The sequence below is a fragment of the Pollicipes pollicipes genome, unplaced genomic scaffold (genome assembly GCF_011947565.3).
Source record: "Pollicipes pollicipes isolate AB1234 unplaced genomic scaffold, Ppol_2.1 Scaffold_5724;HRSCAF=6776_pilon_pilon_pilon, whole genome shotgun sequence".
NCBI classification, from domain to species: domain Eukaryota; kingdom Metazoa; phylum Arthropoda; class Thecostraca; order Pollicipedomorpha; family Pollicipedidae; genus Pollicipes; species Pollicipes pollicipes.
Window position 1 is genome coordinate 22670173 of NW_023596746.1, and position 27840 is coordinate 22698012.

The following is a 27840-nucleotide window of genomic DNA, read 5'->3' on the forward strand; positions in this document are numbered from 1 at the left end:
ATGATCGGCGTGGGCATGTCCTACCCCGGATGGGTGACGCTGCCCAGGGGTCACAAGAGCCGCACCTTCCACCACTGCTACGGACGCTGCAGAATAGGTCAGTCATGCGGCCACATCGCCCCGCCCGCAGACCTGCCGTGCCGCAGGGATGACTGTGGGCAGGGCAGCTGGGACCGTACTTCGTCCCTTCTTCGTCTACGTTTCTTGTCTCGTTTGAATTTTTTACGATTAGGTCTACGGCACATTTTGGATTTCGCCGTAATTCCAGCAACGTTTTCGCTTTTGCATTCAGAATCTCAAGAAAAATTCGTGCGCATCGGTGCGTTGGGCGCGGTTGTCGGCACGGGCTGGGGCTCCTGCGGACACTGCGCTAACTCCCTACCAATCGCGCCGATGATGAACTAATGGCCTGTTTGCGCCGGGTGCCCCGCCAACGGGCGCGTGGCGGCGCACCGCCTGTGAACCCGACTGCAAACATTCCTTAGGCGCACCGCGGTCAGTAGTGCTGACCACAGGCTACGCTGTTGATCTGAGCGCAGGACAGACGCCGTGTGGCATGGTGTTGATGTGGACAGCGCACTGGATGGGTGCGCTATAGTTTGACTGCGAGCGAGGCCGCCGCCTGGGCTGACTGGGCGGGCTGCGAGTCTCGCTTAAAATACGGGAAAATTTCAGCTAGTCCAAGCTATCGCCTCCAGGCTTCCGGAGGCGATAGCTTTGCAGCTACTGATCACATCTCAGGTTGGTCACATCTCAATGCAGGTTTCTGCAATACGAAGCCCAGTATTGTTTAAAGCACGTGTGTCGTGTAAGGTTTTGGACCTGGCGTGGCTTTCCCGCGGCATGGCGATCGGAGCAAAATGTAGCATTGCTCCATCTATACATGCGAAAAGTGAGATGTTCAAATTGCGACGAAAAACGGAAGAGCGCGCCGTGAAACCGGGCTCAAGTCTCGTCGGGTCGAAGCGAAACCAATCTCAAAACCAGAAACCAGGCTCAGTTCTCATTGACGTCGTCGGAGCCGCGGGAGGCCGATACGTTCAGTAGGGGAGGAGACCAGGGTCAGCGGCGCGTGTTGTTAGAAATGTGCATCGGGTCACGCGCTCTCGAGAGAGCATCTGACGGTTCTGCCCGCTGCTGAGGGTGTTTGAGAATTGATGTCGGAACACCGCAGCTAGAGCCTCTGGCTGCCAGGGTGTACCATCTACAAATCGCTAGCATGTCCCAAAACCGTCTGACACGTAGGTGCGTCAGAAGGTCACCGGGGCATCGGCCAGTGTCACGGCTTCCGAGGCTGACCTTGAGCTCAACACGTCGCGTTTCAATCGAGGGAGATTGATACCTAGAGGTTGCATAGGTGATGAAGTCTGCAAAAATTGCGTGACCAAATACCCACACGATGTGTTTGCGGTTCCTCACAGCATGCTCGTCACAGTCACCCAGTACGGAAAACCTTGCCACATTTCTCTGTTTCGTGGATCGAAGTGGCTGGGCATTGTCTGGTCCGAATCCGGTTATTTTGTGAGCAAAGTCGCTTGGAGACTTACGTGGGAGCGCTTAACAATCACTTACGTCTGCCGGCCAAACTCAGGGGGAATGTAGTTCAATGCACTTGCGTTGACAAGGCTTTTGTGCAGGGTGTCCCAAGTAAGCTGGCTTCAATCTCTTGCGTTTTGTTTCCGTCTGCGCGATGATGGCACTCGCCGTCTGCTACCGCCGCTCTCGTCCCACGCCGCTGAGGAGGTCCCCGTCTGCTATCGCCGCTCTCGTCTGCTACCGCCTCTGGTCTCACGCCGCTGAGGAAGTCCCCGTCTGCTACCGCCGCTCTCGTCCCACGCCGCTGAGGAAGTCCCCGTCTGCTACCGCCGCTCTCGTCTCACGCCGCTGAGGAAGTCCCCGTCTGCTGTCGCCGCTCTCGTCCCACGTCGCTGAGAAGTCCCCGTCTGCTATCGCCGCTCTCGTCTCACGCCGCTGAGGAAGTCCCCGTCTGCTGTCGCCGCTCTCGTCTCACGCCGCTGAGGAAGTCCCCGTCTGCTACCGCCGCTCTCGTCCCACGCCGCTGAGGAAGTCCCCGTCTGCTATCGCCCCCCCCCCTGGTCTCACGCCGCTGAGGAAGTCCCCCGTCTGCTGTCGCCGCTCTCGTCCCACGCCGCTGAGGAAGTCCCCGTCTGCTGTCGCCCCTGGTCCCACGCCGCTGAGGAAGTCCCCGTCTGCTGTCGCCCCCCCCCCCTGGTCCCACGCCGCTGAGGAAGTCCCCGTCTGCTATCGCCCCTCTGGTCCCACGCCGCCGAGGAAGTCCCCGTCTGTTATCGCCCCTCTGGTCCCACGCCGCTGAGGAAGTCCCCGTCTGCTATCGCCCCTCTGGTCCCACGCCGCTGAGGAAGTCCTCGTCTGTTATCGCCCCTCTGGTCCCACGCCACTGAGGAAGTCCCCCGTCTGCTGTCGCCCCTCTGGTCCCACGCCGCTGAGGAAGTCCTCGTCTGCTATCGCCCCTCTGGTCCCACGCCACCGAGGAAGTCATGCTGCGGTGATCCGCATTAATCTGGCGTATTTTTGCCGCTGAGTTAACACTTGAACATGTCTGGTGGTTGCTGTTTGCGTCTTATTGTTATGCAAGTGCTCCAGTATTTCTAGAAGGTGATTAGCTTATAGGTCGGTCTTCTTCAATAATGAACGTGCAGTGACTGAGCGCTGTCAGAAGCTCCTTGTCAAGGCCGCGTGTTTGCCGCCGGGATGGTGGCGCGCGGGCACCAGCCGCCGACTGGCCGGGCGGAGCATGGCGTGCACGGTGCTGGGGTTCTTTGGCGACGCCGATGACGTCCGCCCCCGGTCGCGTGCTGGCTTTATTTGGCCGCAGCGGCGTGCTGGCCGTCCAGCGCGGCCGTTTTGGGAAAAAGGGCCGGCAGGCGGGGGCCTGCGCCCGGCGGGTCAGGCGGCGGCGTTCGGTCACAGCACGGCCGACACGGGACGGACGGGGGCAGCCTCAACGGATGTGATGGCTGTTACAAGCCTGCCGCACTGCTGTTTCTGCAGTGTCCCGTACTGCCCTGGCGATCAGCCAGCTCTGCGAACTGCGCTTGTGATCATTCGGTGTCGCGTACCGCGGTGTTGTCATCTAGCTTCACGAACTGCGGTGCTGACCTTCCAAGTGCGAGACGCACCAGTCTGGTCCGGGCCAGACACCTCTAGTCCAGACATCTCCAGTCCAGTCCAGTCCAGTCCAGTCCAGTCCAGACATCTCCAGTCCAGTTCAGACACCTCCAGTCAAGTCCAGTCCAGTCCGGTCCAGACATCTCCAGTCCAGTCCAGACACCTCCAGTCCAGTCCAAACACCTCCAGTCCAGTCCAGTCCAGTCCAGTCCAGTTCAGTCCAGACACATCAAGTCCAGTGAAAGACTCGATAATTCATGGTATTATGTTTACACTAGATAATTGTGGGTTCATTTGCTTCGTTAACGCTGGACGTCTCTGCTATTCCTGCTTTGGGGGGGGGGGGGGCTGGAAAAGAACGTCATACAGTACGGCAATTTTCGTAGCTTTTCTTGTAGTTTTTTTCTCGCGTGCTTCGTTCATAGCTCCGTTCTTAGCAGTCCGTTCTCTGAGGGCACGTATGTGGCTTCGCGTGAGCTGTTGACCGTAATATGTTCTGATACCAGCTTGCATTTTTTATACCCAGGCGGCCGGGGGACGTCGGGTGACAGTATTTTCTGTTCGAGTTTGGTGCATGGCCCGCATTGTTCGTGCATCGGCGTTTGAGTGTCCAATTTTCCTGGTTCGGTCTGTGGGATAGATGGGGAGATTGCAAACAGCAGTTGCATGCAAGCAGTTCATCCTTACCAAGTCGGAACTATGTGGGGAATTAAAGCCATGGACCGTCGTCGCGTGAGGCCCCTGTGCAGGTATTCCTGCCGGTGGGAAATCAACGAATTAGCATACTCATCACCCGCCGGTGCAAATTAATAATGCCTCAATGGCACCAAATTAGTGGCAACAACTTCCAGCGGTGAGATCTGAGCCGAGGACGTGCCAGCGCCGCGCCGGCGCTCGGCGTCATGACTGGGGCGCATTCCTCGTGTCGTCTGTCTGGCCCGCGAGCGCCACCCTCAGCGCGCCACCAGCCCTCGAGCGCGGGAAGTTCGTTTTGCATCGCGTTACGGGTGAGCTGCTGTGGGCTTCCGACCTTGCCAGGTGGCGACGCCGCCCGTGGGCGTCGTGCCCGGCCGCCCCGGGCGCGCTGTCGGGTGGCGCGCCTCCCCTGCCGTCCGCTGCCGGCGGCGGAGGTGGCACAGTCTGGCCAGGTGAGAGGGGCGTCCATTGATCTGTCGACCATCGATTGTGATGTGCCGGGCACGCGTTGGTACGGCGCCGGCCGTGCTGGCATCGCGCCGGTCCGTCCCGGCGCGGCGCCGTCGTCTGCCGGCTGCCGCCGCCGCCGCCGCCACTGTTGTCGCTGTCGCTGTCCGTGTCGCTGCCATGGGCTTCCTGGCCTCCAGTGAGTACGAGCTGCGGCGGCCTGCGCCGCCCGGCCGCCGGCACCGATCGACGACCGGAGGAAGGCCGGTGGTGCTGTCGAGGTCGGGCTTTAGGTGCCTCAGATTCCTGAGCGTTGCACGGGTATGAGAGCGTGCCACTGGGAACTGAGGCTGGTGAACACGTGGGGCAGGATTGGGCAAAGCACTGAGGACACCCTCTGAAGACGTTTGTTCCCCCTTGTGGCCGAACCAAATCCCAGTTTTGTCGTAAAGCCAGCCGAATCTTCGGCTGGCTTGGACGGCCTTCAGCTCGGCTTGCCCGCCGGCGTCGGTGGCACCGATGCTTTTCGTCGATGTATGCTCTGTGCCGGTGCCATCGACCGCTCCGCACCACGTGCCCTGCTCGCTGACAATTTGTTCGCTGTCGTGTTTGTGAGCCGGTCTGACCCGGACCAGACGCACCTTACGCCCCTATTAGACGGCCCGGCGAGAGCGGTGAATACCTGCGCCGCGGCGCGGGCCGGGCGGCCGCGGCGCGTGGGCCGCCCCGGTTGGCCGCTCACGCGGCGCCGCTCTGCCCTGCTTGACCGGTCACGTGTCACGACCCGCGGCGTCACATCCGGCGTCGGCGCGGCCCGGCGCAGGTCACCCGCGGCGAGTGCCGGCCGGCCCGCCGGGCCCCACGCGGCAGCCGCCGGCCGTCCCAGCCGATGCGGGCGCGTGACGTGCTCGCTGTGGGCGTAACGATTCCATAACGGCGCTGGCTGTGCAGCCACGCACTGCCCGGCGGCGCGTGCCGTGACCGCCGGCAGTTCCGGCGCCGCCGATCGTGATGCCCGTCGGCTGTATCACCTGCGACACACGCCGCCTCCAAACCCGCCCCGGTCACGCGCCCTCTGCGCCGCCCCGTGCCCGGGTGGCCCGCTGCTGCAGGCGCCGTGTTCGGCCTGCCGCAACGGCCCTGTTTGGCCGGCTCGGCGGCCGGTAAACAGGGCGGGTTACGCGGATGGGGCTGTAGCGCCGCCGAGTGCTCCTTTGTTTACGCGATGTCGTCCCGTCAGCGCGCGGGCCGTCGGCCGGGGAGGGAGCGGGCGAGGGAGGGGATTATCCGGCGGCCGTTCCCACGCCGCCGCCGCCGCCACCGCCGGGTGTCGGTGTCGGCGGCCGCGGGGGAGCCGTGTTTGGACCGGGAATTAGCGACCGCCCTCTCGCCGCGCTGACGAACGGTGGGAAGCGGCGGCGGCCGCACCGCGCTGGTACTCCCGGCGAAAGTGCTGGCGCGCGGCGCGAGTGGACGGCCGACGTGGCTGGGCGCGCGTCGGTGGGAATTTCGGTGCCCTCTGCCCGGCCTAACTACCGAAGCCATCCATTGTGAACGGCATTGTTACAGCCATACGCTCACAAAAAGCGGAGCCTTCTCTCATTAGTTGTTGACCCGCTCATGCTCGTCACCAATCACATGATGAAGTATTTGGCTGCCTTAAAGTGACTGGATCGCCAAGCGACGTGTTGGTGAGCTTATGCTTAGTATGATACCGAAAACAAGTTGTTCTATGTCAGCTGTTCTATGGGGTCGCGGTAGTGATGTACATTGTACCTTATCTAACTTTAGGCATGCCTCTCATTATTATCAGCCTTAAGTTAATGTCACGTCTGTTATTAATATGGTAGTGCTCATTTGGGAGGGGAGAAGTGATTTATATGGTAATGATAATGCCTTATGGCGCCACGCACCGAAGCCGGAAGCTCCCGTTGCTCAAATAACGGTATAGCATTCTCCATTGGTGTGACCTTATAAGCCAACGCTTGTGAGTCACATTTTCCTCAACGTGTAAGAAATAATACAGGAGCATTTTGGTGTGAGGGGACGTAACGCGCCGCCGTGGCGGCGCGGCAGCACGGTGGCTGGCCGGGTGGACGTGTCGCTGTCGCTGGCGGTGAGGTGAGGCTTACGTCCGGCCGGGGCCTGAGACCGACCCGTGTCCTGCCGGCGCCGCGCGACTGACGCCCCCCCCCCCGCGTGTTGCAGAGGCGCTGGTGGAGTACGACTACGAGGCGCAACACGCTGACGAGCTGACGATCCGCGTCGGCGACATGGTCACCGAGCTCACGCCCACCGAGCCGGGCTGGATGCGCGGCCGGCTGCGCGGCAAGGTCGGCGTCTTCCCGGACAACTTCGTCAGGGTAGGTCCGCCCGGACGCGGCCGACGGGGTCTGCCCTCGACGCCGGGCCGGTCCGGCGCTTTGGTGCGCGACGCGCGGATGTGTTATGTGGCGGAGGCGATGGCGGGTAGCCGCTGAGTCACCAAAAAAGGTTCGATGAATGTTGGACAGACGCGCAGCTGGCCACGGTTTTTTTTGCCGTCCGTGCGCTACCGATACGCTTATTAGGTCGGGCAACAAAGAGCGCCTGCCTAAAGAATTATCCGCACCATTGGCTTCCCGCCGTGCCCGGCCGGCTCGCGTGTGCATGCCGCGCCGCCGGCCGGGCCCGACCGCCAGTGGGCCGGCCGGCTCTGTGGGACAACAGCCGGCGCCGGCACACCACCGCACCTGGACGCGTCAGGAGACGGCCCGTGGCGGACCGTCACGGCGCGGGCGGCCGAGGCCGGGTGACGCCTGTGACGCCCTCCCAGCTGGGGTGGCGATGCGTCACCTGCCTGGGCGGGCACTATCGGCGGTCAGGAGCTGTCGGCTGCTGCAGAGGCCGCGGCTGTCCGTCCCCACACACCGTGGCACGGCGGCCCTGTGAGCTGGATCGGTGTTACTGCGAGCGGAGTCGACGGCGTCTCGCCCGCCGCTGACGGGGCCGGGTGTCGCGGCAGCGCCTGAGGCGCCGGGCGGCCGGCGTCGGCGAGCGCGGGACACGGCGGACGGGGCGCCGGGTCAGTAGTGACGTCACGGGCGTGGGAGGTGCGGCGACCGGCGACGCCACCGCGGGTCTTGCGTCACTCGGCGACGGTCTGATCGTCCGGCGGCGCGCCCTCCGGTCACGCGTCACCGGCGCGGATCGACACGGATTCGCCGCGCGACCGCGGCGGAGGCGCGCGCCCGCGGCGGAGGCGTGCGCCGCCGCCCGTGTGTGCCCTGCCGAGGCGGCGGCCAGCCCCGCGGGCCGACGCGGCGGCGTACGGCCCAGTCGCGATCTGGGTCAGCGGGCTGCCGCTTCCGGACCTTTGTTTAGCCGCGCACGGCGCCACCTGCCGACGGCCGCGCTCGGCGACGCCGAGCCGTCGGCCGGGACGAACGCCGCTCGGCCGGACCACGGCGCCGACCGTCCCGTCCTGACGGTCGGGCCTCGGCGCTGGCCGCCCCGTCCTGACGGTCGGACCTCGGCGCCAGCCGTGCCGCCCTGACGGTCGGGCCTCGGCGCCAGCCGTCCCGTCCTGACGAACTGCCGCGCGGCCGCGGCGCGGCCGGAGTCTGTGTCGCGGGACGCTGGGGTGCAGCTGGCAGGACGGCAGCGGTTCTGGCCGGGCACCGGACGTTGCTGGTCGTCGGTGCCGGGACTTTCCGACTTGCCACGCACCCGGACTTGCTAATAGGACTTTCGGCGCTTGGGAATACTTGCGAAGCCTGGTCGAAATGTTGCTGCTGGCTCGACACAGCATGGCGTGAAAGTAACGTGCTTTGTGAGCTTACAGTTCAGAAGCAGTTCTCTGGGCTTAAGCGGGCTCGTCCACCACTGCATTGCCTTCGCGACGCCGCAGGTTTGCTATCACACCATACTGACCTTTGGTCACCCTCAACCCTCGCTTTGCCGCTGACAGTTCCCGTCTGCGCGTTCCATCATGAGTCCTGAGAACTGAACAGGTCGACGATGTGGTTTCCTAATGATGGACCTGCTGAGCATTTGCGAGTTGTAACGATCGCATGCCCGGAAGAATTTATTGGCTCACGCCGGCTTCTGCGCAGAAAGTGGCGCCCTAACGAGCGCTGGGCGACTGCACATTGCGCAGAGGCGGGTCACAAAGGTCATGCGATCACACGGGCGGCCTGATTCGAATGACCCGGGCGCTGCTACTCTCTGGCCCTGATGGATCTACCCATCAAAGCCTTGCAAGGGCATGGTAGGATGCTCACCTGCGCTCATGCGACCCTCTTGTAGTTAATTTTACAGCCAAGAACCGTTGCTCTCATGTCGTGGACACTGGAGATATGCTTTGCTGTGAACTGTGCGGCATCCTTAAACCGCGCTGTCTCCTGGTGCTTTGACGTGAAGTTTATGGAGTTCAAACCAAAACATACATACGGGCCTTGGCCGATGAATGGCGTTGCCCTTTCAGCCTCGAGAAACCGCGTTCTGTCGTCTCGACCGCTGTTCGCGACTAAAATTGTTAAGCACTTCGGTAATCGCTGAAGTGGCACGCTTAGCGTAAGTGAGACTAATGGGATTAGTTGGCGGTACTTAAGAACATGGACGCACGCGCGGTGAACTGCAGACGCGGCCTCCGCCTGTCCGGGCCTGCGCCGCCCCGGCCCGCTCCCGACCCCGTCTCTCACGCCCCGGCCCGCTCCTGACCCCCCCCCCCCCCCCATAGCTCCCGGCCCGGTCCGCTGCTGACCTCCTGCTCTCCTGACCCGCCCCGCTCCCAGCCTACCCTCCTGACCTGGCCCATCCTCGCCGCCGACCATGCGATGGGCGCGCCGGCGGCCAGTTTTTCGGCGGGGTGGGGCGGGCGGGGCGGGGCGGCGCCATGGGCCCGGGGCGCGGCCGGGCCGTCCGGCCGGCCGGGGCGAGCGCGTGCGCCGGCCGCGGCCGGACCGGCGATCGTTAGCGTGCCGGCCGGCCGGCGACGCCACTCGGCGTCCAGGTGGCGCCGGCGCCGGGCTGCGCCGCGCCGCCGCACGCATGGACCTGCTAGCCGAGGTGAGTGCGCGCCGGCGTCGGGCCGAGGGGGCAGGTGCAGCGCCGCCGCTGCCTCCGCCGCCGGATGTGGGGCTGACGCGCAGGAGGCGCGGCGCCGCCCCCTGCCCGCCGCGCCGCGCCGCGTGTGCGGCTCCGGCGCGGCCGCCGTAACCGCCGCTGCACCGCTGGGCGGCCACTTCCTGCCGGCGGCGTCGCCGCTGCGGCGCCCGGCCCAGGGTCTGGCACCGGACGGCGCGGAGGCGGTACGGCCTGAGTTGGCGCCACCCCCGCCTTCGGTCGTGGTCTGCGGCGGCGCTGGTCCATTTCCGATTGTGCTGCGGCTTTCGTCATGGGGCAGGGGTCAGTCATGTCGCGTCAACTAATGATGTGACATGACTGTGCTCACGGTTGGTCGTTGTTGTCATTGGGGCTTTACGACGCACTCCGTATCTGACGCTCTGTGGCGTTCACTACCTATCCTGGCAGGAAGCGCGGACGCCGCTGGGAATTGAACCCCACACCTCTGGTTTCCCTTCCGCCTAGTGAAACCACCGCGCTGCTAGCATTCCCCAGCTTGGCCTTTCCCACGCTGATTTTGGGTGCTGCTCAGTTCAGTGCGTGAGCTATGTACGCGCAGTGATGCGCCTGAGGACGCCCGCTGTACCCCGCCCCTTCGCACCAAGCCCGAGACACCATCGGTCCAGGCTGGCGCCGCGTGCGGGGTCAGGTGTCTGTGACCTCCGGAGCCGAGCGGACGTCGCCGGCGCAGGGAACGCCGTCACCCGGCGCGGCGGACCGCGGGCCGAATTCCGCGGGTCATTAGCGACCGAGCTGTTTGCCGATCGGGCCGCGCGCGCGGCGGCTGGTCGGCTGGCCGGCCCGCGCTGTTTGCCGGCCGGCGGAAGCGGGCGCTCACAAGGGCGGCGCCGTGCCCCGGTCGATCTGGTGCCCGGAAACGGGCGCCGTCGGCCGAGCGATCGAACTGTCGCGTCCGCCGCCGGCCGCCGGCTTCAGTCACCCGACGCGCTGCCGCTCGGAGCGCGGTCTGTGCAGGGGCAGCGGCTCAGGGCTGGACATGATGTCCGTCCCCAATGGACATCGTATGCTGTCCGTGATGGGATTATGGGCAACGCGGGGTTTGACTGCTGCGGTGCCGCTCCCCGTTATCCGGGGTTTATCCGTCACGATGATGGCCTGCCTCTCCAGCCGCTGATCTGAGGGATTAAGGCCCCTCCCTGGGACGTGCCGTGGGAGTTTGTGGCTGCGAACGTCGGAAAGTAGCCCGCGCAAGTTCGAGCAAACAATGCAGGCGCGTGCAAGTCGCAGTGTTCCCAATCAGGCTCGCCGGAGAAAGTCAGCTGGGCGGATGACGAACGGGGAAGAAGTCCCGACGCTGTTGGACGGAGTCTGTCGGAGCAGTGCATCGCCGCCGCGTTCCGGTCTGCTGTGTGGACCTCGGATCACCCATCCTCCGAACCAGACCGACTGAGGCAGACCGTCGGCCGACCTTGCTCAGCTGCGGCCGGGTCCTGCGGCGTGGGGCCGGTCCCCGCGGCCTGAGGCTGGCACCGCGGCGTGAGGCCGGTCCCGTGGCATGAGGCTGGCACCGCGGCGTGAGGCTGTGCCCCGCGGCGTGAGGGCCGGTCCCGTGGCGTGGGGCCGGTCCGGCGGCGTGAGGCCGGTCCCGTGGCGTGAGGCCGTTTACACAGCGCCACGGGCGCCGCCGGTCCAGTCGTCTCTAGTCCCGCGGTCGATTGTCGCCGCCGCCCAGCTGTGACGGAGCAGCGCCGCGCGCTGGACGGCGGGCGCCCGGCGCCGTCGGCGGGCGAGCTCGGGCCGCCGGCCGACGCGACAGCCGGCGGGGAGCGGCGGCCCGCCGGCGCTCCCGACGGCGGCACACTGGGAAACACTAACTGGTGGCTAAGCTGGGCTTTCTCGGTCGGGGGGGGGGGGGGGGGGGCGTGCTGGGCGCCGCCCGCCGCCCGCCGAGACGCTCCCATCCGCCGACGTCAGTCTGTACCGGCGCGAGGCCGTCGCCGTGGCTAGGCTGGCAGGACGCCGGACATCTGGCGCCAGAGGCGACGTCGCGAACTGATCGGTGGGTGCGCACACAGACCCCTCATTGGGACACCGTGCCGCTAGAATACAACTTATACATTACGACTTATCACACATTGGAGGCCATGGTAGGTGTACTTCGCGCCACGCTCTTTGTGGGGCGCAGGGGCGACGCCGCGACGGTTAGGGGATTTGGAGGATGGGCGCCGTATGCCGTTCCCGCGGTGGACCTTTCCCACAGAGTGGACTCACCGCAGTGAAGGGGCCTCTGAGCGCACCACTGTCCCTTCACTGGCTGGACAAAAATGGGAGAGCACATTCCAGGACCATCAGTTTCTACGACCTCAGCGCAGCACCAATTTGCTTATAGTTCCATAAAAAACAAGCAACACGCGTGTGTTACGAATTATTGTGGCATTGGGGCTTTGTCTGAGCTACTGCACGGATCTGCTAGCAATCATGTAACGTACATCCTCGTGGTCAGAAGAAGACTTGGTCTCGGACTCGAAGTCATGGCGAGGGAAATCCAACGTTTTTTTAACGATCGGCATCCTTTTATTGTGGCTTGGCATCTTGTGGTTTACATAACCATTTGAGGGCAAATGTCGCTTTTTCTAAACCTTGCCGCATACCAAAGCCGCGCTTATTGCTTGATTAAAGGAAGTGTTCCATATTTGTATGCGTCTTCGAACTGGAATAGCGATCTCGAAGATCATTCGGTGCAGTTCACAACTTTGCCCGTCTTAAGACCCAAACCCCTCTAGTTCCTAAGATACACGCCCGCGAAAATGGGGATGCTTTTTCGGAGTGTTTCAAGATCACACAGGCATCCATAATGCCATAATAACGTCATTCAAATCCTGCCATTCCGTTAACCATGTGGTGATCAAGACCAATAAAAATATAATTGTCGAGTCGTTCATATCTGGCGTTCTTGAGAACGATTTTCAGATACAACGGCCGTCAATTTGTTCCTAATCAATGTTGTGTAAGGTCCGATGACTTCATGAAGAACTGACGTATTGAGGAGCGCATTAACCAAACAGAGAAATCGTCTTGTCTTGCAGTCTTTTCCACTTAGAAATATACCGATGATTGTAAGTTGCCTTATTGTATCTTCTCCGGTGATTGCTTCTGGATTATCAAATGTGGAGCATTCCCACATCGTGCATATATGTTGAGGCACGGCCGAGTGTGGCCCTGTAAGACGGCACATATTTGTGTAGTGTACAGCGCACAAAAACTTCTCATTGTACAAACACTCATTTACGTAATCATTGTTCGTAATGGCACACTTCCGGTCAACAACACACAAACGTTCACGCCTGTTTTACTCAGCTGAAACGCACATCTGAACATATCTCAGCTTTGGCCAGCCCTGCCACTGGAGGCATTCCGTCGTAACATGAACCCCAGCCGTCTCAAATGTAGCTAGGTCATCGTGGGAGCTTTCTCTCCGTCATCATGGAGCCTCGCGCCGTCCCTTGGCTCCCCATCACGCCAGATCCATTCCTTAGAGGCCACCTCTCGGCACGCCCTTGAGCCCCAATCATCATCATCTATCACCCAACCGTCTGATGCACAGAGTTGTGGCCTGCTGTCGGTCATGATGCAGGTCTCCTGCTCTCGGTCATCATACAGGTCTCCTGATGTCGGCCATGATCAGGTCTCCTGCTGTCGGTCATGATGCAGGTCTCCTGCTCTCGGCCATGATACAGGTCCCCTGCGATCGGTCATTATACAGGTCTCCTGCTCTCGGTCATGATGCAGGTCTCCTGCTCTCGGTCATGATACAAGTCTCCTGCTCTCGGTCATGATACAGGTCTCCTGCTCTCGGTCATGATACAGGTCTCCTGCTCTCGGTCATGATACAGGTCTCCTGCTCTCTGTCATGATACAGGTCTTCTGCTCTCTGTCATGATACAGGTCTCCTGCTCTCCGTCATGATGCAGGTCTCCTGCTCTCGGTCATGATACAGGTCTCCTGCTCTCGGTCATGATACAGGTCTCCTGCTCTCAGTCACGAGACAAGCCTCCTGTTTTATCTGACCTCTCAGTCTCTCAAGATAATTCCTAATTCAAATCAAGATAATTCCAGCATCCACCCGGTCATGAGAGCCGCTGCCTGCAGCACGATAACCCCTGACCACGTCTGGCTGTCCATAGCTGGGACCTCCTCTCCATCAATGCAGCGTTACGTTAGGGGTCATGGCCGGACCTGCTGACCGCGTCGTTGCCGCGTATCGCGTACATCACACACAGGGCTGTGGATGAGCCTCCCGGAATTTCGAGATGGGGTGTCCAGTTGTTGGTGCTCCATTATTGGCTGCGCGACAGCGCGCGCCGCGTAACCTCTCAAAAAATGATGTGATGGGCGACCGTGTCTGACTGCAGGGTGGGTGGCTGCTCATGCTGCCCACCCGGTGGTGCTGCCCCTGCTGGCAACCCTGTGGCAGACATTGGATTGGCGCCCCAGGCATCGCGCTGTTTGACGCGTGGATGTCAGTCAGTGGGCAACCGCCCGGGGATCGTGCTGGCCCGGGGCGGTCGGGCCATTCTACCCCGCATGGCACGTTAAAATCTGTCCGCACAAGGTGCCGTTGAGCTGGTGCTGGTGGCGAAGTGTAGTGCCCTGGCCTTCGCAAGGAGCCATGTTTAGCAAGGACTCTGATATCAACTTATTTCGCATAACTGTTGATTGTATGCTTTTTTAAAATCGATTATGAAGGCGGCACGACTGCGGTGGCTGAAGCGCGGCGGCCCGAACACGTGGCCGCGTCCCGTCCCGAGCCGACCGCTGACCTGACGCTGCCGCTCTGTTTCAGATGGTGCACCGCGACATGGCCAAGCCGCGACCCAAGCCGGCCGAGCCGCCGACCGGCTCGCTCAAGCCCAACGGCGTCACCAAGCGGCCAGGTGAGATTCGGCCGGCGCCGGACGCGGCGGCCGATTTCGTCCCGCTGTTCGTGGCCGGAGGCAGCCCCGCTCCCCCCCCCCCCCCCCCCTCCCCGATGAGCTGTGACGATGGCCATACAGCTTATTGTAGACTGAGCTCAACCGCGTGGGGCGTCTGATTAAGCCTCCATCCACCCTTCCTCGCTAGTTTTGGAGGGGCGCTCTATCGTCGGCACCATGCGAGGCCGGCGCCGTCCGCCACCTTGCGGCGGCCAGCGCGTCTCCCGTCTGCCGCGCCGGCCGCGAGATGTCGCATGCGGCCGCGCCACCCAGCCGCGCCGCGCCGCGCCGCGGCCCCTGCCGCCGTGGCGCGGCCAGTGCTACTCGCGCGCAGCGGCCGCACACGCGCCGCGCCGCCGTGCCGCGTCCAGCCGGCCTTGGACGGTGACCGAAGTCGGCCGTGGTGAGCGGGCGTCGCGCTCCCCGCAACGCGCTGCAATCGCGCGCCGTACGGCCTCGCCCGGTGTCGGCCTGTTATCGGCCGCCGTCGCCAGCGGGCGGCCGATACAACCGCGCCGCTATCGGGCGGGCGACGGGCGCCACACACGCGCCGCACGCTGCGGCCGGCACGTCCGCGACGAGTGCACGCACGGCCCTGACCCCGGCCCGGCCCGCCGCCCGGCTGACCCGCCGCCCGACGTGAAATCGATGGCGCGCCCGCCGGCCGGGCGCCGCTGAAATTCAGCTGCGCCGAGTTCCGCGACCGACCGACCGACCGACCGACCGACCGGCGGTCGGCGTCCGGCGTGCTCGCCCGCCCGAGCCGACGCGCGCCGCGGCGGACGTGCGTGTGGTGGTGCGTCAGCGGCCGCCGCCCGTGCCAGTGGTTCGAGCGGCGTCAGTGCGTGAGGCGAGATCGACGGCCGGACCTGCGCCATGACCAGTACAGGTATGTAGCGCCGCCGCCGCCGGCGTCGCCTGTGACGTCGCGACGCGGGGTGCGGCAGATGACGTCATGGCGGCGGCCGCGTGACCCGATGTCGTGTACGGATGGTGACGGCGAACGATCCGCTGCGGCCCCGGCCCGGCCCCGGCCCAGCCCGGACCAGCCCAGCCCAGCCCAGCCCAGCCCAGCCCAGCCCAGCCCAGCCCAGCCCTGCCCAACTCACCCAGTCCAGCCTAGCCCAGCCCACCCCGTCCCAGCCCGGCCCAGCCCGGCCCAGCCCAGCCCGGCCGCACCTCCAGACCTTAGGGAGGAGCGCGTGCTTCGTCGAGCAGCGGGGGCGGGGAGCAGATTTGCATGCCGGGCACGGGACACCGCCGCAGCTGAGGCGAGGGGGGGGGGGAGGCGACGTCTGGCTCGCGTTGGCGCGTGGCCTCGCTGGGAGAGAGTGGCTGGCGCAGCGAGGAAGTGAGAGCCGTCTCTGGAGAATGGGGATAAATCCGGCTCGTGCAACACCTCTGCGGTCGAGCCGGCACACGGCCGTCACGCTGGCGCTTCGTTGAGAGCCGACTCCCACGACATTCCCCGGCTCTCGTCGGCGCCGTCCAGTGCTGATCGGTGTGTTCGTGCAGCCGGTTTCGTCACGCGTGGCGCCGACCGGTGGCGGCCGGCCGGCTGTCGGGCCGGTGGTCTGTGCGGCGGGCGGGCGGCGTGCTGCCACCGTACCGCCGCGGACCTGTCGTCGCCGGTGCGGCGTCAAGGCCGCCTCTCCGGGCAGAGCGGCCCCATCGGGCGGGCGGGACTACGCCGGTCGGCGCGCGCGTACGGCGCCGTTCGCCGGCTGTGCCGCCGTCCGCACGTCCCGTCCCGTCCCGTCCCGTCCCGTCCTGTCCCGCCGCGCCGCGCCGCGCCCCAGGCCGCTTCGTCCCGTCGGACCCCGCCCCCCCCCCCCCCCCCCCCCCTGCCCCCGTCGCTGTGTCGACGGAACGGGCCAGCCTTTGGACGGACGGCGGCGCGGAGCGACGCCTTTGTGTACTCCGCCACCGGCATGCTGCGCTGTTTGGCGACTGGGGAGGGGAGCGTCAGCGCTTGACAGACGCGCTGCGGTCACCGTGCTCTCACCGCCCCACCGTCAGGCTTGATGTATTGACTGAGCGTTTCGCCCCACCTTTTCTGTAATTTTCCGTATTGACACTGGAGAATCCATCGCGTCGCGACCTCGTGCTTCGCGCTCTGGGCGGCTTATCGGGTCTCTCCTACCTCTCAGTGGAGTAGGCTGAGCTCATTTGGAGTGCTCTTTGCCAAGCGTCGGAAGTTTGGGAGCACCACAGCGACCCTGACGTCGATACGCCGAAGGGTTGCGCATCACATAGCGTGCCGTGGAAGCTTGCCCGACGCCGACTGGTGGGCCGTCGGGCGTCGTCGGACATTGCCGCTGTCGGTGGGCCCGGTCGTGTGGTTACCCCATGGGCCATGTCACGCCATACTGGCGGCCGGCGGTGGGCAGGGCGGCCGCGCGGCTCCGCCGACGCCGCCGCTCCAGACGCTACCCCGGCCGCCGGTGCTGCCTCACAGGCTCGGGCTCCGGCACTCCGAGCTCGGTCCGTCCGTCAGGCCGGCCATATCACCTGTTCCGCCACAGTGCCACGGCCTCGGCTCCGTCAGCTTGTCGTCGCGATCTCTGCCTGCAATCCGGTTTCCCGTCAGTTCCCGTGTCTGGTCTCCGTCAGTTTGTCTATCGGAGGCGCCGGTGTGAGTGTCTCCGGCGTGCCGCCGATAGCCCGAGGCGTGTTGGCCATCCAGAGCGTGACGGTGTGCGGACGATTAGATTGTGTCGTGCTAGCCCCATCAGTATTCGCGTCGATTAGATAGCTATCACTGTAAGCGTTCTGTGGCGGCGACACCGGGCCCGACGGCTAGCGCCCGTGGCCGTGTAGCAGTGCTTTCGCGACCTAATGCAAGACGATGACGCAATAATCCGCCAGGAAAATATGCATCGCACGAGGCAATAACAAACAGGGTCATCTCGCTCCCGGGAGCGCCTCGCGCGACGCAGGCGTGTTGCGTCACCTGCCCCGGGCCCGGCGGGCGGCGGCTGACGCGGCGCCCTCCGCCCTCCGTCGACAGGCCGCCGGCGCTGTCGCGCCCTCTTCAGCTACAGCCCCGAGAAGGCCGACGAGCTGGGCCTCAAGCTGCACGACATCATCGACGTGCTGGAGGAGGTGGAGCCCGGCTGGTGGAAGGGCTCGCTGAACGGCAAGGTGAGAGTGCGCCGGCGCCGGCGGCTGGCCGGCGGCGGCTGGCTGGCCGGCGACTGGGTGTCAAATGGTTCCTTTGTAGCCGGTAGCTGTTCATTTGGATATTGTGTAATTTATCACAGCTTCCCAAACGTTCGTAAGAATATGTTGTCTCACGCCGGAGTGATCAACCTTGATAGCGCAAGATAACTCAGGAGTCGGCGCGCGCCAAGTCGGTGGGCGCCCAGCGCTCCTGCAGCGGCGCGTCCGCGCTCGGCCCTGCCGGATCCAGGCTGGCGACGGCGCGCGGTCCGGTTCGTCGCGCCGGGATGACAGGGGCGGCCGTCCTGAGCGGGCGAACCGGTCGTCCGTCTGCACGGGCGGCTTTTTTGCCAGGTGTCTGGGCGCATTGGGCCGAGTCATGCCGTGTTCGTGTGTAGTGCGCGGGTGGCGGCGGTGCTCAGCGTGGCAGACAACGGCAGGGCTAATGGCTGTTTACCAGGCCAGTGTTCGCGTAGTCTTACGGTCAAAAACAAAATGAACGCTTCGTTTGGTTCCCCGGGACCACACTGACCTTGCAGCCGTGGTTCTGGTGCTCTGTTTGGGTTTTGCAACCCTAACGGTAGCCAGATGCAGCATGCCGGGCTGGTTTGTTGCGCAATTTTCATACCGCGCCAGTGAAAACAACCAATGTTTACATTCCAGATATTGGAATAACACGTCCTAAGCCGAAACATAGGTGTTTTGTCTGAACTATCGTCCTCGTCTGATGTACTAGTTACGCAACGTTTCGTTGAGGAAATCCTCCAGTCGTCTTGACGTGTTACGGGGTCTTGATGTGATGCTGGTTGGCAGCGAATGATGCTTGGCCATGGACCAGCTTTGCGTCACAACGGTCATGCTCTCTTTCGAGAATTCCTGTTCTGATCCCAGGAATTGCTGGGATTCGAACCCCGCGGCTTCTTGATTGTAAGTCCAGTGTTCTGTCAACTGATCTAACCGTAAGGACTCCTCATTGCCTGACAACGGCCGCAGAGTGTACTGGCCCAAACTGACACACTGACACACTAAGCGAGAACGGTAGTCCGAACAATGATTTAATCCTTGGTTCCTGATGCCTCGCTGAGATCCCGTAAAACTATAGGCTTTTCGCTGAGTCTCAGAGTCCGATGGAGGGCGAAACAAGATAACAGTCAGAGAGCAAGGAGTCATAGCGAGCAAGTGTGAAGCGAGAAAATCGCGGACACACGTACCGCATTGTTTACTTTAGTCGCGTGTTTGTCCCAAATCAGCCTCGCGGCCACGCCAGGCCACGCCAGACTCGCCAGAGATGCGTGACCAGAGCAGCATGCACACCGCGACCGGTGCCCAGCAGTCGTCCTCAGACACACCACGGGGACAAGCACACCGCAACGAAACCTAATATACCTGGCTGTCGGGAAACTTGTCCAAGGCCGTTGCCCGGTGTTGAGAGCGTCGTGTTTTCCGCATGACTGAGCGGTGACGCGGGCGGCCGGCCGGCCGTTGCGCAGCCCGGACCGTCCGGCGTGGGCCGGGCTCGTGCGGCGCGGCGCCGTCGCCCCCCCCCCCCCCCCTCCTCAGCAGGCGGCGAGCGGTGGGTCGGGGCGTTGCGGATGCTGTGAAGCACTCTGAGGTGGCGCCGGCAGCGCAGGACCGCCCAGGTCTGGCGGCGCAGTCGTGGGTGTAATCACGCCTCGGTGACTGGGGACGGTCGGGGCTGGTCTAGAGGGGGAGGCGACCAAACTGAAAGCTGAGCGGGGAGACAGCGTGGCACGGAAGTATGTTTTGCATGATTAAACAGAACTTGTATGCTGCTAGCCAAATTGGAAAGGACAAAATCTCATTTGGGGAAATCTCAGATTAAATCTCATTTAATCTCTAGCCAAATTGGTGACACCTGGCCCCAGTAGTCACCACCGTGGGGCAATGGCTTGCTGCCGCTGCCGGGCAGTGGGCAGTCTCCACACCGCGGCGGGTGGCGGGGTGCTGGCGATGCGGGGCGTGGGCGGTCTTGTAGGCGCCGCGCTGCCGGTGCCGCCGGCGACAGAGCCTCCAGAGCCCCTCCCTCTCGTAGCCGGTCGGGCCGCCGCGGTATGGATTGACTGGAGGCAGGCCTGGCTCGGCTGGCCAGTGACTCAACGGGCCGGCCGGCGCACAGGAGCGGCTGGTCACGTGCTCCACCCCACAGCGCTGGCCGCCAGGTCACGTGGTTGGCGCTCAGCGCGCGTCGCGAGTCACGTGCCCCCACGCGCAGCGCTGCAGTCATCGGATCATGTGGTCCGGCGCGGAGCACTGGTGACGGGTCACGTGGTCTGCCGTCCGGCACCGGTGTGGGATTCTTTCCGCGCCGCCGTGGATCTCAGCGACTGCAGAGGCCGGATCGGGCCGACCCCGTCTGCCTGCCGGCCGCGGGGGTCGGCCCGGCGCGGGCGGCCGGCGGCGCTGCCAGTGACCTTGGGTCGGCCGCGCTGGACACGCTGTCGCGCCGCCGCTCCGGGCTCGCGCCCGGCCGCGGCGTGCGTGCTGTGGCCCGAACCATGCAACGCTGGCGACGTATCGCAGCGCCTGTTGCGGTCTTTCCCGCGCTGACAAGGTAGCGGCGGTACCTTGGAAGCGTTGCAGCGGCCCGCGGCGGCCGCTTCGGCTGCCTGTGATTGATTGAGGCCTCGCGTTGTCGCACTCGCCGTGCGGTGCGCGTCGCAGGTGACGTCACTGTGCGGAGGGTGACCTCTGACGCCGCGTTCGACCGCCAGGTGGGAGTGTTCCCGTCGAACTTCGTGGAGGAGCTGGCGCCGGCTGCCGACACGGAACCCGTGCAGGAGATCAAGCCGAAACCGTTGAAGAACAGCGGCGGCTTGGGCGACATCCTGCGAGAGGGGAGGACGCGACCGCAGCTGCCCCGGCCGCCCGATCCGGCCGCGGCAGCGGCCACCGACACCCCGGCCCCGCAGCTGCCGCCCAAACCAGGTCAGGGCAGCCGCCGGGGCGGGGACGCTCGGTGGCGCCACGTCAGGAGCCCGTCCCTGGGTCACTGGTCAGGGACTCCGTCCCTGGGTCGCTGATCAGGGAGCCCGTTCCCGGGTCACTGGTCACGCAGAGCCCGTCCCCGGGTCGCTGATTTGGGAGTCCGTCCATGGGTCACTGGTCGGGGAGCCCGTCCTCGGGTCGCTGATTTGGGAGCCCGTCTCTGGGTTACTGATCAGGCAGAGCCCGTCCCTGGATCGCTGGTCAGGAAGCCCGTCCCAAGGCCACTGGTCAGGCAGAGCCTGCGCCCGGGTCGTGAGAGCCCAACGGTGGGCCAGCGACGAGACGCCGTGCTCTGCTTCCGCCCTGTACAGATCACTCCTGTGCTGTGAGTCGTCTGGCGGCCACATCCTGGCATCCGCCGCTCGCCGCCAGCTGTTTCCGGTCGCTCGCCCCCCCCCCCCCCCCGCCCTGCACCCCACCGCCCCCACGCTTGACATCACGGCATACACCGCGGGGAACTGGCGCGCCCGTAGCTGGACGGTGACGCTGACCTTGTCTCCGAGGAGAAGGCGATGAGTGGTCTCGGTGGCGACTGAAGTCCTAGTACAACTGCCGTAAATAAACAGTGTTTTTCACGCGGTGTCGTGCCGGCTTACGCAAACATACTGACGAACGCGTGGAGCGGACGCGTTGGTCGCGCGCAGTGAGGGTTTGACTGGGGTGAGGTGTGTCGCGGATTAATTTGACCGCATCGTGAGCTGGCCAGTGAGTGTCTGTAACGATGGCTGGAGCTGTGTGACCTTGTTCCATCGTCACTAGAGGGACGATCTGGGTTCGATGTTCCCGCTCCCGTGTTTTGTGGCTCAGTGAAGGAGCGGTGTCCGACGCCGTGTGGGACCGTTCTCCGTGCTGAGCTCCCAGCGGTGGGAGAGCGTCGAGCGCCGCGTGACCGTGCCGCCCGCCGTGTGTCCCAGTGAAGGAGCTGTGCCGCGCGCTGTTCGCCTACCAGCGCCAGAATGAGGACGAGCTGACGCTGAAGGAGGGCGACGTCGTCACCATCGTGTCCAAGGAGAGCGAGGACAAGGGCTGGTGGCGCGGCGAGCTGGCCGGGAAGGTCGGCGTCTTCCCCGACAACTTCGTGGAGGTCATCTCGACGGCGGAGGTGGGCTCTCGGGCGGCCGCCGGGGGTTTGAGGGACTAAGCCGCTTCAGTCTAAAAGCACCGCGCAGTGAGCAACGTGGTAAAATTCTGACACAACTCAGTGCTGTTTGGACAAGCCATTTTGTCACTGTCATTGTGTTTTCAGCCGCTGCAGTCAAGGCTTCAGACTCGTCCAAGCCTGTGGTCGCCCCCAACACGCCCAGTTGACCTTCCGGCGTTCACTGTTGATTGTACGCCGTCTGTGCCAACGGCGGCTGATTTGTGTCCCAGCACATCCGCCGTGCGAGCTCGTATCAGCGCAGCGACCTATGGCGGGTATTTGCCGCCAGCTGGTATTTGCCTGGAACGCCGCGCGCTAAAAAACAATAGGCTTCCTACAGCGTGCCAACCACGGAGTGGGTTCGCCCCGAGTCGATGCCGGCCGGAGACACGCGGTGCATGAGCTGACTCAGAGTCAGTGAGTCAGCGGGCCACCCGGGCCGCCGCACGCACCCCCGCGCCGTCCTGGGCTAGCTGGGTGGGCGGGGGGCGGGGACGCTAGAGGCGCGGCGCCGGGTCGCATCCGGCTCCGGACCCAGTCGGCGCGGCTGTGGAGGGGGGGGGGGGGGGGGGAGGGGAGGGGAATGACGTCGCCTTCTCATGAAATCGGCTGTTAACGGCTCCAAAGCATGCTCAGCTGCGAATAGTGCGAACGACTTAGCGGTGGTTCAGTGGTAGTAGTTAACGTTGTCAACGGTGGTAATGTTTTATCCGCTCTTGGGTAGGAGTTTGCTCTGACAACGAGTGGGAGTAAGGTGTGAGGTTTGGGACTGCAAAGCCAGTTACGGTTCGAAGTACTGTTAAGATGATGGTATCTAAATCACCCATTGCGCTGGTTTTAATGACCGCCGCTGCAGTACTCCCAGTCTACTGCGTCCAGTGTGTCCAGTTCGCTGTGAACCCTTTGTGACTGAGCTGCGACGCTGAGGCTGCGGCTGCAGTGATCGATGGACCGTGTTCTGACGCCGATCGGCTCACCTTGACCGGGCCTGCGCCGGCTGCTGTGCGCGCGCGTGCGGACGTGTCGCACGCGCCAGTCACGCGTCCCCTCTGTCGCCCGCAGAAGCCGGCCCGGCCCGACAAGCCGCCGTCCAAGCCGCTCACCAAGCCGGAGGCGCCACAGGCCACGGACAGGCCGGGCAGCGCCGAGCCGGCCGGGCCTAAGCGGGCGCCGTCGCTACCTCAGCCGTCGGCCGCCGGTCGGCCCGCCACCGGTCAGTAGTGGCCGGCAGGGAGAATCACTAGTCATGAGTCACGAAGCCGGTGGATCCAGCTGCGCTCGGTGCGGTATGCATTATGCACGGGGCAGGTGGTGAGGCGGGCGGTCCTCCACAGCGCGGATGTTTCCTGGTGTCGCGGTGTGAGTTCGTCGCGCCGTGTATCTGTGCCGGCTGATGCGTGCCGACGTTTCAGAGTCTCCCGGAGAGGCGGGTCGCGTGCCAGCCATGTCGCCCCCTCCCCTGCCGTCCACGGCGCCGCCGCAGCCATCCGCAGCCCCCTCCCCGCCCCCGGCCAGCGCGAAACCCGACCCCGGCGCGTCGGCGCCACCCCCCGCCCTCCCGAAGACGCCCCCGCCCAAGCCGACCTCCCCCAACCACGCTTCCCGCGAGTCGACACCGCCGGCCACGGCGTTCAAGCAGTCGGCTAAGCCCAGCTCCCCGCCGCCGCCCGCTCCAAAACCGGCCGTCCCGCCGCCCACTAACACGCCCCATTCTGAGCCCACTAACACGCATGTCCAAACAGAGGTGGCGGCGCCGCCGGCCGCCGCGCCGACCAGCGTCACCGACGGCGCCAAGAAGGCGGGGAAGCCCGACGGGGACACGAGTCTAGGTGAGGCGGGTGTGGCGCGGCACTTGATGAGGACGCCGCTGGTCGTAGCCGGCGTCTTATCGTAATGATAGGCCAACGCCTTCGCATGCGTTCCTTTTTATAGCGTACGCCTGGCGCGAAAGCGATGATCGATTTTCTCGAGAGTTGTCACTGAGCCGGGCCAGCTGCCCGTGAGCGTCGCTGGCGGCGGCGGGGTGTCCGCGCCGCGCGTGACGAGCGCCTCGGCCTCGCTGTCGGCCGTCTGTGCGGCCTCGCGCTGACGGCCGGCGCCCGACCCGCAGAGGAGTTCGACGCCGTGGAGCGGGGCGCTGATCGACTGACGCACATCACGGCCGACCGCGCGCGCGCGCCCGGCCGCCGGCCCCCCTCCAGCATCTTCGTCCGGGAGAGCGTGAGTTGGCCGGCGCGAGCACCGCACCTGCCCCCGGAGACCCGCGGACGCGGCGGACAGTGACCCGGCTCAGCACGATGGGTCGGAGACAAGCTCACAAAGTTTGGGCACCCCTGCACACTAGGTGTGGTAGATTGTGAATGTCGATGGCTGTGCACCAGCACATGGCTCTGCCCGACGCTGCACGGCGTGTTTTGCTAGCTGCACCGATTGATGGTTGCGTGCCCGACTCGCTTGTTGGCGACCAGTCTCAGCCTACACCTCGTATCGCTCACTCTCAGCTCTGTAGCCTAGCAGCACATAGCAATTCTGCCGAAAGTCGCTTTTGTAGATTGCACTGCGTGTTGTCCCGCCGCGCGGGGCAGCGTTCCGACTCGATCGCTCGCAGCTTAGTGTGCCTGTGCCCTCCACAGATGTCGCCACAGAACTCGCCGTCTCCCTCGACGCCCGTGGAGACGCCTGTGTCAGAGGTACATGGTCGGCTTGTTCGGGTGCCGCCATCGGTCCCGGGCGGGTGGGGGCCGAGGCTGTCTGTCCGGGCGCCCGCATGCCCGTGTGTCGGTACGCGGCCGCCGCCCGCCGCATGCCCGTGTGTCGGTACGCGGCTGCCGCCCGCCCAGCCGGCCGCCGCAGGGCGGGGCGGGCCGCCGGCCCGCCCCGCCCACAGCCGGTGACCGATGGCGCGGATGGTGGGTGAGGCCGGCGTCTCCTCTTCCCCGCCCGCTGAGATCGGTGTCAGAACAGCCTCATGAGTGTACGTTTGTCCCGCACGGTCTGTGAGTGTGAGCTCCGCTCCTCCCGTGTGGCTCCGCGGGTGAGAGCGCCGCTCCTCCCGTGTCGCTCCGTGGGTGAGAGCGCCGCTACTCCCGCGTCGCTCCGTGGGCGTGAGCGCCGCCCCTCCCGTGTCGCGCGGTCGCAAACGCCGCGTCCGCTGCGGCGGAGTGGGCGCGGTGAGCGCGGCCGCTGACCCGGCTCTCGCGCCTCGCCGCCAGGAGCCGGAGCTGGTGAACGGCTCGGCCGAGCGCGACGGCGCGCCGGTCGCTTCGCCCACGGCGCCGGCCGCGCCGCCCTGGATGAAGGAGCTGCAGCGCGCCCAGAACAAGCGCATCTCGCGGCTAGGTGGGTCCGGCCTCTCGCGCCCGTCCGCCGAGGGCGGTCCGCGGATATTATGTGTGGCGCACGTATGTGCATGCTGACACGAATACCGCACTGGAGTCCAGGGTCATGCGACTCAGACGGCAGCAGGCACCGAAGGCAGCGTAATGCCACAACTGATGTCATCTGTCATGTTCTCTCCCTGTCTCTATCGGTCGTTAGAGAGATCGTCACGGCACGGAACGTAGTACACTGCGATAATCGCTGTTTGAGTCCGGGTTTTGTGTGGCGTTTGACACAACTTAGGGGCGGGAAGATGGGAGGCTTAACCCCCTCCCCCCCCCCCAATTTGCTGGAAGCTTAGCATTGACACTATGTACGTTGTTTAGAAAGAAATGACAAAAAAAAATGTATATTGCCCCCATCCACGAACTTGGGAGAGCTTCCATCTCCCCAACACGGGATCATCAAAGCAGCATCGCAGTTTGAAATTAGTTGTAAACGGCACCAGTTGCGTGACTTGTGCAATAATCAAGCCAAGCTGCTAATGTGAGTCACAGGGTGTCCAGTACTGCCACTTGATTTTTTAGTGTCTGAAACCGGCGCATGCGACGCACGTCACGTATGCGGTTATTACGTTCTCGTTCTGGGACAACCAGTAAAGCTCATAAGATTGAGCTTCCGGGTGATCTTGCCGGAAAGGATGATTGCTAAACCGGGCGGGCGTTCCCACTCGTACCGGCTCCCGACTGACTGCCGCTGGTCGGCTCCGCGCGCTGTAACGCTGCTGCTGCATTGTGTGGTGTTGTCGAAGGTGGATAGCTCTCAGCTGCTTGTACTTCTGTCAACGCGGCATGCGGTGCTTTATTGAATATGTAGCTCAGGATGCATGTATCGTGCTGTAGATGTATGCACATTCCGGCTGGAGCACAAGCCGCCGACCCGCGTAGCTGCTTGCTCACTGGCTGCCTGCTCACTTATGCTCGAGTTTGGCCGTTGCCCCCATTCGTTGCCTGTCTCCCTACGCACGCCGCCAGGCGGTGGCCTCTTGCGCGACCGCCGGCCTGGCCCGAGCGGCGGCGCCGTGCCTGTGGTGGCCGCTTGTAGAGCCCGTGTTTCTGCGCCGCTAGTGGAGACCGATGACGATAAGATGGAGCAGCAGACGACGGAGCCGGCGGCGGCGGCCGGTCCCGCCTCCGCCGCGCCGCCGCCCTGGATGCGTGAGCTGCAGCGCGCCCACAGCAAAAAGCAGCCGGCGCCGCGACCCAAAGGTGCGACTCCGGGCGGACTCACGAGCGCCAGCGACCGGGGTAGGTGGCTGCGATTGGGGCCTGGGTGGTGGTGTGCGCGCCGCGGCGGGAGTCGCGGGTCGGCGCCGCCGGCCGCGGACGGCCGCCGCATGTCGGCGAGGCTTGCGAGGCGCCCGACGGACGCTCCGGAACGGGCGGCGCGACGGCGTCCGAGCGCGGAGGCCGCCGGCAGCACGGCCGGGGCGAGCCCCTGCACCGTGCGATGCCGGAGGCGGCTGACCGGACGCGGCGCTCTGTTGCAGACGAGGAGAAGGCGGCCGGCGAGTCGCGGCCGGCGCCGGACGCCGCTGACGCTGCCGCCGCCCCGGCCGCCGCCCCCGGCCGGCCAGCCAGGCCCGAGCCGCCGTCAGAGGGTGAGCGCGGCGCTCCGGCTCCCGGCGGCGTGGAGTGGGCCTGAAGCTCGTACTGCGGCCGCTTCCTGACCGCCCTTGAATGGGGTTGCATTTGGGGCAGTTGGTTTGGAGGTTGTGTTGCGTGTTGCCGCTGCTCCGTGCTGCATGGCGGTCCGCTGACGCGTCTCTGTCCCTGCAGTGAAGGCTCGGAAGCCGACGGCCCGCGTGCCCGTCGCCAAGGCGGTGGAAGCGGCAGCGCCGGCCGCCGCTCCGGCCCGACCCGCGCTGCCGGCGTCAGTGGCGGCGGTGGCGGCGGCCGTCGCCGCTCCGCCCGGCCGGCCGACCGACACGCGAGAGCTGCATGAGGAGTGCAGCCGGCTCCAGAAGCAGCTGAACGAACAGGTGAGGCGCTGGGCCGGACGCCGTCGGTGGGCGCCGCCGGTGTCCGCAGTTGTTATCTCGCTGCGCGGTCCCCGTTTGTCTGATTGCGGTGAACAAAGGTTTGATTGTTCTTATGTGACTCCAAGGGAGCTGGGCCTGACAATCCTTGTCCTCTTGTCGATCCTTGTCCTCTTGTCGATCCTTGTCCTCTTGTCGATCCCTGTATGTGACTCGTGAGCTCGAGCTCGAACATTCCGTGTGTGGATTGCGAGGCCGGCAAGCAGCAGTCTGTTTGCGACTCGAGGCGCTCAAGTTCATACTTTGCATGCATGTGTCTGGCAATCCTGCGTCACAGCAGTCCATATATGAATGCTGACCTTCGAGTTCAGGTGTGCAGTGTGCGACTCCTTACGCTCGCGTTCCGTCTCCCCGCACGTGCGTGAGTGGCCTCGTCCGTTTGCGTCTCGCCGCGCGGGCCGGCCCGAGTTGTGACGGTCGGCGTCGGGGTCGCCAGGCGCGCCAGTTCTCGGAGGCGCTGACCGCCCTGCGAGCCGACTACACCAAGCGGATGCGAACGGTGCTGGACGAGCTGGACGCCGAGAAGAAGTCGCGGCTGGTCATGCAGGTGCAGCTCGACCGGCTGGACAAGCTCGTCAAGGACATGAACTTCACCGTGTAGCGGCGCGACCGCGTCCCGCGTCGGCACCGGCCGTCCCTGTTCGTTCCCAGTTGCCAAACCGCCGGCGCGCCGTCAAATCCCCGTCTGTAGCCTAGAGGGGGGCGCGAGCGAGTAAATCCATAGCGTTATACTATATAATATATGAGGCGATGTAGAGTGGGATCAGTCGTTCACCGCTTGC

The 27840-nt window shown here is 64.6% G+C and overlaps 1 protein-coding gene across 1 annotated transcript; it reads left to right on the forward strand.

Annotated features, from left to right (window-relative positions):
• On the forward strand, positions 1 to 27659 carry LOC119102824 (CD2-associated protein). The gene is made up of 9 exons (XM_037226276.1): positions 1 to 97; positions 6502 to 6656; positions 14204 to 14294; positions 17344 to 17477; positions 20228 to 20333; positions 21416 to 21603; positions 22705 to 22855; positions 23753 to 23862; positions 27495 to 27659. Exons 1-9 carry the CDS (start codon positions 1 to 3, stop codon positions 27657 to 27659), a joined length of 1197 nt encoding a protein of 398 aa, XP_037082171.1.
• Positions 27660 to 27840: the final 181 nt, after the last annotated feature.

Coding starts and splice junctions, on each gene's coding strand:
- LOC119102824 (XM_037226276.1), top strand. CDS start 1: ATGATCGGCGTGGGCATGTCCTACCCCGGATGGGTGACGCTGCCCAGG. Junction 98..6,501: donor CTACGGACGCTGCAGAATAG/GTCAGTCATGCG, acceptor CGCGTGTTGCAG/AGGCGCTGGTGGAGTACGAC. Junction 22,856..23,752: donor CGCCGGTCGGCCCGCCACCG/GTCAGTAGTGGC, acceptor CCCGACCCGCAG/AGGAGTTCGACGCCGTGGAG.